The following is a 13803-nucleotide window of genomic DNA, read 5'->3' on the forward strand; positions in this document are numbered from 1 at the left end:
TGCATAAACACATCTTCCCTTCAGGTTTTGGCATCCCACTGTGTGAGTGACATGGAACCAAACAAACATGAATAATAAATACAAACAGGGCTCATGCAGGGAATTACATAGTAGAGAGATGATTGAAGAAATAGAAAAGAGAGTACTTGCCCCAAGGTGAAGCTTTAAAATTCCAGCATAAAAGAAGGCCAGAGAAAATGGTTCAGTGATAAAAAAGAAAAAGACAAACAATATAATCATACGTGTAGGAGGTACAGATGGACCTACATAATATGTACATTTCCATGATATTCCTCCATCCTCTTACCGTATTTATTATTTTTTTTAACTTTTACAAGACAACATTACTATATCAGCCTGTCTCAGATGTTAAAAGCAAAGATAAAAAATAAAGAGATTAAGAAAATGCTTGAATTGTTGAGAATAACAAGGATAAGGAGAGGAGTGTTTTATACATAATACACTAAAAAAGACTGGCAAACCAAGTTAAGGTGAGGGCTTAAAATAGATCAATTTTTGGGTCAAAATTAAGAAAGAAAAGTCATGCTATTGTGACGTCTGAGACTCATTTGGTAATATAGACATAATGGTAAATGACAAAGTGAGGAACATTTTCTGATACTCCCCAAGTCCAAGGAGATCCAGATGCAGGATGTAAGGAGGAATAGAATTAACTAATGCAGACAAGATCACAAGGTTTAATGTTTAAGTTGGGTACATGAGGGAAAAGGCATGTTGAGGAGTTTGCGAGGAACAAAGATTCAATGACCTGTGGGTTAAACTACAAAAGAAAGGCACAGTGGGACTTCAGAAATCTGATCTGAAAATATAAAGGAGTGGCTGTGGCTGCTGCTAGAGCTAAAGTTTGAAGACACCCAAGAGAACAACAAATTGCAGTGGTATCAGTTGAAAAACAACCAGGCTTAAAATTATTAACCTGTTTGTGTGATTCTCATACTCACAGATGGCTTGTTTTATATCATCCCCAAGTTTAGCTTGAATGAAGTTTTCACTATATTTAGGTAAAACAAGAGCCAGGCTGCAGAAAAAAGATCACAGTTCAACTTCAATTACCTTACATTATCACACAGACATAATTATATGTGTGTGCATATATATATATATATATATATATTAGGGGTGGAACGGTTCACAAAATCCACGGTTCGGTTCGATTCACGGTTTCTGGTCACGGTTTTCGGTTCGATTCGATACATGTTGATTGTTACACCGAAATCCCATAAAAATGTATGAAATTAATGAAAAAATCCCCCAAAAAATAATGGATTGTAATTATTTTAAATGATCCGCAGAAACCCTGGATCATTTCCGTATGTTTTGCTGCTTTGAATTTAATCATCTGGCGCATGCTCTCTACCATCTCCAAGGGACTCAGAGGGGAGCAGACAAAGCCACAGTGGGGGCTGTAGGCTTTGCTTTGAGCAGGCGGTCTGGAGCGCAGCGGGGCGGAGCGGGGGTTGCTGACGGAGTATGAGGGATTTCGGGGTTAGCATGACATGTTGCTATTAGCATAAACAAAACGTGTTGAACAATGCTTGCACAGTGTTGCACTTTTATCCACAACTTTCTTTCGGCCGTCATCGTAGGTCACTCTAAATGCAAAACGCTCCCATACAGCAGACCTATAAAGTGCTGCTGGCGCGTCTTCCAACTCCTGTTCTTTCCCACTCGCCAGTCCGACGCAATTCTCCACAACAACTGATTTTTTTCCCCTGCTACACCCGGCTAAGCTGCTTCACTTCTTCTTCTTCTTGTTTACTACTGGTGGTTGGCTTTAGTCGCAATACCGCCACCTTCTGCTCTGGAGTGTAATCGCTTCCTCTATGAGAAAAAGGAGCAGCGCATGAACCGAACGAAACACACGCGAACCGAACCGAGACAGTCGAACCGAACGATTTTGACGGTTTTCATAAATCGTCCAGTCCCTAATATATATATATATATATATATATATATATATATATATATATATATATATATATATATATACATATATATATATATATATATATATATATATATATATATATAAAGTTTGTGTGTGTGTATATATATGTACGTATTAGTGTATTAGTGGTGGTCATAGATTAATTTCTTTAACCTAGAATAATCTCACTGTAATCAATCAATGAATCAATCTTTATTGTTAAATACAATTTACATTGCAATTGAGATTTCAGTTTCAGTACAAACCACTCATCGCAACACATCACATACATTGTGGTGGGGGGGCTGAGTGGGGGAACGGATTTACTGAGGTCAAGTGTGCCGCAGAACGCTGCCTTAGGCGCGTTCTTATGGCTTGCCACGTTCCCACCGGTTACCTGGCTTTCCAGGCCCCAGACGGTTACCTATAGTGCTGCCTTTATCACTGTGGAAAGATAGGAGCCACATTGGGGAAAAGACGGTGGAAAAATTGCATATTTCACACTTTATCCTTGACAGGATACAGTTTGAGATATCAAAAAACCTCAGCACAGGAAAAGCACATGTAACATGAGACAGACATTTTAGGAGAGGGTATCATCAGAGGCAGAGTCACATGAAGTCAGTCTGACATTTGAGAATTTGTTGTGTGTGTATGATGAGTGCATTCAATATGTACGTGAAGGCTGACCACAGGCAATTGTCCTTGATGAGATGGAAGTTTATCAACAGTTCTGGTCGCATCCACAGATGTTCGCGGGTATGAGAGTGGGGGAGAAGTTCTTCTGTGCCCTTTTGCCACAACATCTAGAAGGGATCAGATAAAGGGGGGAGGCTGAATCCAGAATAACACTTATTGTTTAGAGAGCAGGCTGCCCAGGAATTTTCCATCAGCCTTGAGTCTTTTCTTGCTGGCTGTACGTGGCGAGTCTAATATTCCAAATTTGTTGAGCTTTTCCGCCTTGAAGCGAGCATGCACATCCAAGATATGATCCCATCTCACCTTTGTATTCAACCACCGCAGCCAGCCTGCATTCAATCGCGCCCAGCATGCAGCTCATCTCCCGATCTTTGTGAGGGTGTCAACCGCTGGCGGCAGCCTGATCAATTCCCAAATTGCCCCCGACATCCTTTGTAATTGTAGATACATCAGGTATCCTCCAAAGGCCAAAAGGAGAAATCAGAGTATCATAGAACCAAAGATCCATAGAGCTTTGATATCCTCCACTGAAAACATTGTGAAACACACCATCCTCCAAGCCTTCCAGGAGTCCATGGTGTATCCCACGAAGCATGTCCGAGCAGGACAGGAAAGGTTCCCTTTTCCCTGTCTTCCAGTTGAGAAAATTTTATCAATTGAACTGAGCGAACCAGCTGACCAGATCCATTTTTTTGGGTTCGGGCGATATGAAGAGAGAGCTCAGAAAAGACAATACACAGCAAAGCAGGGATAGGGCAGGAAGGTGCAGGAGCAGCAGGAAATTGCAACCACTTCCTTCAAGAGTCAGAACAGAAGAATCTTAGAATGAATTTAGATTAATCTAGAATAAAATTGCTTATTTGAATTCTGCCAAAGGCATTCAAGATATATGGGTGCTACCTCAAGAATTTAAAAGAAAAGGCTTACTTTTTTTATGTTTGCAAAATCACACGTAATTTCTTCTTACTTAAGATTTTGAGAAAGTTAGGAATACTTTTTTTTGCTAATTTGTTACTGTTTTTGCTGTATAAAACATAGTGTGTCCCACTTCCATTTATAGATGTTCCACTTTAACAATATAGTGTCTCCAAAAATCCGACAAACACATCGCCTCGATCAACCTGGTTTTCTCTGCGGCATGCTGGTCATGTATTTTCCTCATGATAGTTCGCCTTGAAGGTAATTTGTCAGATGGGTCACCTATGGCCCCCCTGGAGAACGAGTTCGAGCCCATCAGCCGTGCTGATGGGCTGGCAGCTTGTGGCCATCCACTGAGCATGGGGATTGGTTAACTTGGCTGATAGACCTGTGCTTAAAGCTTCATCAATGTCAGCAAGTCACAATCGATGTGGTAATTTCACAGTATGCCTACACAGTTTGGAAGACTGATTCGTTTTTGACCCCAGATATACATCCAAGGTAAAATATTAAGATGAAAGTCATCATTAGTGTAGACCCAGTTCCCAACCCAGCTGTTGGAATAGATTATATATTTTTTATTGCCCAATAAGTCTGGCATTAACGCAGCACGTGAACGCAGATAACGTATAGCCCACCACATATATATAAGTATATACACACGCATATATATATACATAGCCCACCATATATATATATATATATATATATATATATATATATATATATATATATAGATGTATGTATGTATATATATATATATATATATATATATATATATATATATATATATATATATATATATATATTTATATATATATATATATATATATATGTATGTATGTATATGTATATAACAGTACATGTAGAGAGAGTGAGTGAGAGAGAGAGAGGAGCAGATTCACTCATAGAAACAGGAGCCTATGCTTTTAAAATTGGTATACTCAATCTAAATAGATAACAGCATTACAGTTTGCAAGTAGAAAACCTGGTAATTTGGAGTCACTCTGCCTTACCTGTAATCTGTTTCATTGACTGGAGCCCATGTGTAGGTTCTGACCCCTCTGTCTATATATCTCTGCCAATTGAACACACAAACTACTTTAGTCAGTTATAATTTCTTACAATAGAGAACAACATATTAACATACTATAGAAATAATTTCTCATAAAAACCAAGGAACATTCTTTGTAATCCTGTGATCTTTTTTAGACTTTAATTAATATTTCAATCATAAATTAATACATTAATTCAATCACAATACATGGTCAATGTATTGACTGTGCTCCAAATATTACATTGCATAGGGTTATGTCTGAAAATACATATTAGTTCCAAATATTATATTTTTGCAAAGTTGGATTCTATTGGGTGGATTTTAAAAATGTGATTTTAACTTTACTTAACCAAGTTATGTCAACTTAGTTGATTAATAGCAAAATATCTCTATAAATATACATAATTTTAATATAATATATATAAAGGAAGGACAAACAAAGTAAGATTCCTAGATGTAGCATTGTAGACATAATTTTTTATAACAGTGCTGTGAAGGTAAATTTAACCAGTGCCAATTAAAGTTAACTATGCTAGTTTAGTTTAATTAATATAACAGGGTTGATTAATATTACCGGCTTTAAATGACTAAATTTGATTTACGTTGAAGTCAAACAATCTAGTCTGATTTTTTTTATATCAAACATTTTCTTTAAAATGTCAAATTAAGGAAGAGCACAGTGGCTGTGATGGACTGGCGACCTGTCCAAGGTGTGCCCCGCCTCTCGCCCGTATAGACAACTGGAGATAGGCACCAGCACCCTTCTCGACCCCACTTGGAATAAGCGTGACAGAAAATGGATGGAAATGGACAGTGGAAATGGTTCAAAAATGACTCCAAATGACAATACTCTTAATTTCTAGCAAAGGCAATGAATTATGAGGCTTTAATCTTACTCTGGCAACATTACAATTGCCAATGTTTTTACAATTTATAAGAAAGAAATACATTTTTTCTCTTCCATGAAAATGAAATAAGAACTTGGCTTTTAAGATTAAATTTAAAAAGTTTTGTTGAATACACATGGAGTATTGAAAAGGTGCAGGCACACGGCTATGACTGAAAAACAAAGCAGCAACAAAGCCCTGTAAGACTGAGTCTCTTCTTCCCAATAAGCCATTGCAAATACATGACCCTGTCTAGAAAACTTTTTGTGAGGATAATCAGGGTAATGTAAGGTGAAAATTCTCTCACTTCAGCTTTTCCCCAAACCAATCTGTGGACTCCTCAATCAGACATATTGCACATACAGTATAGGTCTCCTTGGAAAATAATTGGAAGTTGGATGAAAGCACTGACCCTCTCTGGTTACTAGAAAACCAAAGTCATCCATGTTTCAGGGTGCATGTATTTCTCATACTGTCAAAGAATTATCCTAACACTGTTCACTGCCTGGCTAAAAAGTTTGCCACCTGGATTAATTAAGCAAATCTATAAAAACCTGGATAATTACTGCATGGGTGATCAGCTCATAGGTGGCAACAAGTTATTTAACCACAGCTGATGAAATTAGTATTTATTAATTTCTTAAACATCCATATCAATAGACTTATCCTGTGGTGCTTCATCACATGTCATACCTTCATACAACTGAAAATATCGCCTTGAGATTCTTGATAATCTATATAAGATTAAAGTGGGCCCGTTTCAGCAAAGGTTTTCTACATGAGAGACCAATTGATTGCTCACTATTCTCTCAGTTTATTTGACATTGTAAGCAAAAAAGACAAAAGATATTACACAAATCTTTTTACAATAATTTCAGTTGTACAGTGCTTTTAATGAAACTAAACTGATATGAAATTTGCAGATGACTTTGCCCCAGTCAACATGCATTTTAGACCAAAACTATGAGGGGCCGTTTAGGACAGAAACTATTTTTCCTCTCACGTACACCAATAAAACCATGCACACACCTCAGTAGACACACACACACTCAACAAAAATATGTTTTCCTCTCAAACACATTACTATGACATGCACACATCACAGTAGAAACACTCACACACTCTCAAAAAAACTATGTTTTCCTCTCAAAGACACTACTATGACATGCACACATCACAGTAAAAACAGTCACACACAATCACAAAACTAAAATTGAATATATGTCTAATGTGTGTGTGTGCACTAATACTAGACTGTATGAGAGGGCATAAGTGTGTGTGTGTGTGTGTGAACTAATACTAGACTGAATAAGAGGCTATACGTGTGTGTGGGTGTGAACTAATACTAGACTGAATGAGAGGCTATACATATGTGTGTTTGTGTGTGTGTGTGCGCGCGCGCATGTGTATATGTGACTGATATCGTAGTAGACTGACTGAGAGGCTTGTACTTGTGTGTGAGAGAGTTCAACCTGTCACGGAAGAGGCAGGGCAAATTGGCTAGCGCATTAGTATTGCTCAGTTTGGGTTCCACGCATGCGGTAGCCAATTTGCCCCGCCTCTTCCGTGACAGGTTGAACTCTCTCACACACAAGTACAAGCCTCTCAGTCAGTCTACTACGATATCAGTCACATATACACATGCGCGCGCGCACACACACACACAAACACACATATGTATAGCCTCTCATTCAGTCTAGTATTAGTTCACACCCACACACACGTATAGCCTCTTATTCAGTCTAGTATTAGTTCACACACACACACACTTATGCCCTCTCATACAGTCTAGTATTAGTGCACACACACACATTAGACATATATTCAATTTTAGTTTTGTGATTGTGTGTGACTGTTTTTACTGTGATGTGTGCATGTCATAGTAGTGTCTTTGAGAGGAAAACATAGTTTTTTTGAGAGTGTGTGAGTGTTTCTACTGTGATGTGTGCATGTCATAGTAATGTGTTTGAGAGGAAAACATATTTTTGTTGAGTGTGTGTGTGTCTACTGAGGTGTGTGCATGGTTTTATTGGTGTACGTGAGAGGAAAAATAGTTTCTGTCCTAAACGGCCCCTCATACAAAACACTGTGTCCTAAACATTATGCATCTGGTTCATTCTCACATTTTTTGAAAACTCATAAGCTATCATTTTGAAACAGTTAATTATGCATCAGGAGTTGACAAAATTTTGATTTAACAGGAGAGTACTAGCTATGAGATACATTTAGCAATATAAAAAAGTGTTTTAAAGAAAAATGATTATTTTTAGTTTTTAATACAGTTAATCTTATGGCATGTGTAAAAGGTATGTTGAACACTCTCATTTTGAACATATTTCTTAATTTTGAACAAGTTTGTGAAGATAACCTTTCCTTGAACCAAATTACTGAATTTAAGTTTGTTCCTGAGAATTTATGGTAGGAGAGGCCCCGCATTTCACAGCTATTCTGTGAGGTCTTATCTTATGTTTTCTTTAGCCAGAAGACCTTAGAATTCCTGGACGCCAGGCCGTAAATTAGGGGAAGTTCTAAGTTTTTCTGAGTGTCCAAGATAGCTCCTGGTTGGAGGAGCAAAAGCCAGCCTTATTTGAATAAATTAAATACAAGAGGATAAAACTTTCTACACAGAAGTAACAAATCAGATTTGCTCTTGCAACTCTCCAAAGATGTCTTTGTACGTCTTTGCTTTCTTTCCTTCTCTCCATTTATGTCAGGTAATTGAATGTATGTCTCTGTTGTTCTGCAGTTTCTGGTGTAAGTTTGTGCATTGTCTTACTTCTAAGTTTATGCATTGTCTTATATTGGATTAAACTCTTTAATTCTGTGACGTCAACACGCATTGCTGGTTTTCCTTGGGGCCACACGCAGCTCGCCGGGAGGGCCAGGGACCAGAGGAAGAGAGACAGCCAACTTTTTCCAAGTTAACTATTTTAGAATATTTTCTTCCTTAACATTATCTATCAGTCTGTTTGTTGTGAAGTAAAATCTTGTATCATGTTAAAACAGCAAATATCTCATAGAAACATTTCATACTAAGCACTTTTCTTTATAACCTCTTACCTCATCTTGAGTTTTCACTAAAGTGTCAATAGTTCTTTCTCCTATCTCCCCATCAATCATCATTCTTCTAATCTGCAAACCAAAAGATAAAAAGAGGAATTACAAAAGTCACTGTGTCCGTCAATGATCATGATATGTTTCAAAATAAATACAAATATTATGCTGTGTTCCACAAAATAGGCTAAATCTTGAAGCAACTACACATTGCTCTTTTGTTTCTGAAAACATTTTGACACCAATCTAGGAGTTTCACCACCAGAACTGACAAACGTTCCTTGATAGGTGCTGAAATATTTCCAGAAAAAAACTAAGTCTGGTCCAGGCAAAACAGTGTTTCATCATGCAGATATTAATCTTTATAGATTTTACCAACCCGCAGTGATTCATTTGTCAGGATACACTACCTCAACTTTTATGTCATTTTCCAGCTCTGCATCAAGGAAGTCCAGGGTCACAGGCTCCTGAAATTTAGGATTCTGTACAGACATAATAATTTGGTTTTGATATTTGATCTAGTTGTAGACAACTACATTAAAATTAGGCTAAAAAGAAACAGCAAATGAATCACAAAAAACAGATAAAATTTTACTCAAGATTTTCTAAAGTAATGCTCAAAGTAGTTTTGCTTCTTTTTATTAGTTATTTTTAAACCTATTGAGGTGAGAAAAACATTATTATAGTAATATTCTTGCTGTAGGGACATCACAGATAACCCAGTGCTACCTACCAGTGATATGGCAAATACTAAAACAAATCAAAATTAAATATTTTTTTTTAAGACCTGAGACCTGGTAATCAAGTTCTTTTTTTTTTTAAACTGGATTTCAGGTTCAGCTAAGCTACACATAATGTATAAACCCATCATTGCTTCAGACAAACAGGTACACTAATCTCAACATGTTTAAAAATATGTAATTATTCCAGAGCTGCATCTATTTTAAATACCAAAGATAAAACTGTTTAACGCACCCAAAAAAACAAAACAAAAGACACCCAAACTACTGTTGTTCAACCGACTGATAGTTGTAAGGATATAACCTGAAAACTTTCCTTACAGTAATTGTTCTTTTTTGGTCTGTATAAATTTATAGATAGATTTATTTAGAATGTTTTTAGAAATATTACTTTAACAAACTGTTTTACCTTTAGGCCATATGAGTTTCCTGAATACTTTGTATGGTATTTCTCATACTTAATATAACAAATATCTTATGAGTACCTTTATGTTCAACATTTTTAATGTAAATATTGTTATGGAGAATCATCCATTCTTAACTTTTTATTTTTTTATTATTATTTTTTCTTCATTTATGTCTAGTTCTTACTTCTTTAACCCTAGTCACCCTCGTTAGTAGGCCACTCACACTGCTCACAGCCTTCGGCTAGAGGTTTCCTGCTGTTGAAATGGAGTTTTCCTCCCCACTGTCACTGCATGCATGCTTGGTGTGAGGGATTTCAGTTGAATTAATGAGTCAATTAAATCAGCCGATTTTCCCTGGATTGAGAGCTTTGAACCAATCTGACTGTATCATCTCTTTGATTGTCTCTGTAAAGTGCCATGAGATGGCATGTGTTGTGAATTGGTGCTATATAAATTAACTGAATTTAATTGAATTGAATATCAAGCACTTTTAGTATCTGTATTATTTGTACCATATTTCTCTCTTTTAAAGTCTCATCTTTCTCATCATCATCTTTGGTGTTGGTTTATTTCTTAATTATTTTTTTGTTGTTTTTACTTTTTAATTTATTCAATAAAATCTTTATTAACATTAATGCATTTAATGGTGTTTGTAATTCTGCTTTTGTGAAGCACTTAGGTTCTGTTGGTTTTCTAAAGTGCTATATAAATAAAGTTGGATTTTACATAGCTTAGCTTATAGTTTTTTTGTTTTTTTCTTGTCCCTGACGCGCCAATGTGCTACAAGCAGATGTAATATGCCAGATCCAGTTTGAGAAAAAAACTAATGGATGTTTTTTTTTTTTTTTTTTTTTTTCAGTACTCATCCTATATTTCTTAGGTTTTGGATTTAACTTCCAGAAATGACAAGTTGTGTGACCGTGTACAGGAACACCACTACCATAATCATAGATATAGTCAAATGTAAAGAGATAAAAGGAGACAATCCCAATTAAAAATAACCTAATTTATTTGAGCAATATATGAAAGAGTACGGATAAACTAAATGCTTAGATTGAAATATTGTTGCTTTTCCTTAAATAAAGTTGAGAAGTATAAGTTTAAGAAAAGTTGTACCCTACATTAACAGCAAATTACAGTTTTATCAAGTTTTAAGCAATTCATTTATCCTTCATTTAAGTATTCATTACGTAGATTATTATTACTAAAACACTGTTTTTCAGAGGGAATTTTACTCTAACATTTAATACCATCCAAAATACAAAATACAAAGGATATGGAGCATTTGGTGGAATTATGTGATTATATCTGACACCACATAGAGCAAGAATCAGACTTGATACAAAGTGAAACTGAACACCAAACCTACTCTCCTAAAAACCCTATATGTCTGAGTGACTTTATAGTGATATAAAATGGCAGCAGTAATTTACTTCTTCTCTATAAAAGGGCAGTATGTAAAATACCAGCCTATATTTCACATCTTTTTAACATATAGAGTGCAAACTGCTAAGACTATTTGTTTTAAATTTTTCTAACAATGAAAACATGTGATTTATTTTCTGGTGTGAATTATTGTAAAATGTATTTAACAATAAAAATAATCAACATAAAGATGAGTAAAAGAAAACAAAGTAAGAATCTTACATGTGATGGTGAGAAAACTAGATTTGACAGGGAAAATGTTGATGATGAAGACGATGAATCTCAACATGGAAAATGAGATAAGATAGAAAAAAAAGAAATAAAACATCAATAATAAATCTTAGCCGGAAAGAAAAACAATGAAAATAAATACAAATCTAAACAGGTATAACTAACTAAATATGGAAAAAGAGATTAAAAGGCAAATGAAACCAAATGAGTAAATACTGAGTTTCTTTTTTCTATTGGAAGAATCTACAACACCGCTCTCAACCACCGAGAAGAAGATGGTGCAGCAATGCTCTTTTAGAGAAGGTTAATACATTTTCTGGCACATATCTAAATGATACCAAGAGAGGCCTGCTCATTTAGATTAAATTGTGTTTTTCTGGATAAACACCAAGAGGAAAAAGCCCTTCATCTGCATTTCTTTTACAAATAAATATAGTTGAATAGAAGCTTCTGCACTAGTTTCTAGCTATCATTAGTGTTATTGCTTTAGGCATCTGTTCCCAAATGCTCTTTGCTGGGCTCCCCTTTAATTAGAAAGAACGTTTTTGCACCCTTCTTTGACCAATTCTTCAATATTTCGACATAAATCCCATTTAAATTAAAAATACTAAAACTTTTAAAGTGTATCTACTTTAAGTTTAATTGTGCAATTTACTTTTCAATATTACAATATTAGAAGGCAATAATCTTTTTAAATTACCTTTCAAAATTGATCATTTATTTATTTATGCCATAAACTCCCTGCAATTACACAAAGCCTACATTAGGGTGTGAATTCCATTGTAGGGTAAAAAAAAAAAAAAAAAAAAAAAAAAAAAAAAAAAAAAAAAATATATATATATATATATATATATATATATATATATATATATATATATATATACATATTTTTTATGTAATGATAATAAATATAATAAAATACAATAACCCATTTTACAAAACATTTCAATATATATGTATATACACTATATTGCCAAAAGTATTTGCTCACCCATCCAAATTATTGGAATCAGGTGTTCCAATCACTTCCATGGCCACAGGTGTATAAATTCAAGCACCTAGGCATGCAGACTGTTTTTACAAACATTTGTGAAAGAATGGGTCGCTCTCAGGAGCTCAGTGAATTCCAGCGTGGAACTGTGATAGGATGCCACCTGTGCAACAAATCCAGTCGTGAAATTTCCTCGCTCCTAAATATTCCACAGTCAACTGTCAGCTGTATTATAAGAAAATGGAAGTGTTTGGGAACGACAGCAACTCAGCCACGAAGAGGTAGGCCACGTAAACTGACGGAGCGGGGTCAGCGGATGCTGACGCGCATAGTGCGAAGAGGTCGCCAACTTTCTGCAGAGTCGATCACTACAGACCTCCAAACTTCATGTGGCCTTCAGATTAGCTCAAGAACAGTGCGCAGAGAGCTTCATGGAATGGGTTTCCATGGTCGAGCAGCTGCATCCAAGCCATACATCACCAAGTGCAATGCAAAGCGTCGGATGCGGTGGTGTAAAGCACGCCGCCACTGGACTCTAGAGCAGTGGAGACGCGTTCTCTGGAGTGACGAATCGCGCTTCTCCATCTGGCAATCTGATGGACGGGTCTGGGTTTGGCGGTTGCCAGGAGAACGGTACTTGTCTGACTGCATTGTGCCAAGTGTAAAGTTTGGTGGAGGGGGGATTATGGTGTGAGGTTGTTTTTCAGGAGCTGGGCTTGGCCCCTTAGTTCCAGTGAAAGGAACTCTGAATGCTTCAGCATACCAAGACATTTTGGACAATTCCATGCTCCCAACTTTGTGGGAACAGTTTGGAGCTGGCCCCTTCCTCTTCCAACATGACTGTGCACCAGTGCACAAAGCAAGGTCCATAAAGACATGGATGACAGAGTCTGGTGTGGATGAACTTGACTGGCCTGCACAGAGTACTGACCTCAACCCGATAGAACACCTTTGGGATGAATTAGAGCGGAGACTGAGAGCCAGGCCTTCTCGTCCAACATCAGTGTGCGACCTCACAAATGCGCTTCTGGAAGAATGGTCAAAAATTCCCATAAACACACTCCTAAACCTTGTGGACAGCCTTCCCAGAAGAGTTGAAGCTGTTCTAGCTGCAAAGGGTGGACCGACGTCATATTGAACCCTATGGATTAGGAACGGGATGTCACTTAAGCTCATATGTGAGTCAAGGCAGGTGAGCAAATACTTTTGGCAATATAGTGTATATATATATATATATATATATATATATATATATATATATATATATATATATATATATATATATATATATATATATATATATATATATATATATATATATATATATAAAAATCAGTTATGCCTCTTCTCAAAATGTATATATATACATATATACATTTTTGTTTTCAATTGATGTTGGCTCCAAAACATGTTTCATTTGCCCTTTGAACAATGAAAGAATAAAAA

The 13803-nt window shown here is 36.1% G+C and overlaps 1 protein-coding gene across 3 annotated transcripts in view; it reads right to left on the minus strand.

The window, feature by feature from the left end:
• LOC119773619 (voltage-dependent calcium channel subunit alpha-2/delta-1) overlaps positions 1–13803 on the minus strand; it is a 117354-nt gene that overhangs the window by 22713 nt on the left and 80838 nt on the right. For 2 of the 3 annotated variants that reach the window (XM_038270679.1, XM_038270676.1), the window contains 5 exons: positions 8974–9030; positions 8570–8641; positions 4582–4643; positions 963–1039; positions 151–162 (listed from right to left, as the gene is read on the minus strand). In XM_038270679.1, coding sequence (XP_038126607.1) covers positions 151–162; positions 963–1039; positions 4582–4643; positions 8570–8641; positions 8974–9030 — 280 coding nt within the window. Of the gene's footprint in view, positions 1–150; positions 163–962; positions 1040–4581; positions 4644–8569; positions 8642–8973; positions 9046–13803 lie in introns of all 3 variants that reach the window. The other variant, XM_038270677.1, reaches the window with a different exon arrangement.

The sequence above is a fragment of the Cyprinodon tularosa genome, unplaced genomic scaffold (genome assembly GCF_016077235.1).
Source record: "Cyprinodon tularosa strain WSP-4 unplaced genomic scaffold, ASM1607723v1 ctg771, whole genome shotgun sequence".
Taxonomy (NCBI): domain Eukaryota; kingdom Metazoa; phylum Chordata; class Actinopteri; order Cyprinodontiformes; family Cyprinodontidae; genus Cyprinodon; species Cyprinodon tularosa.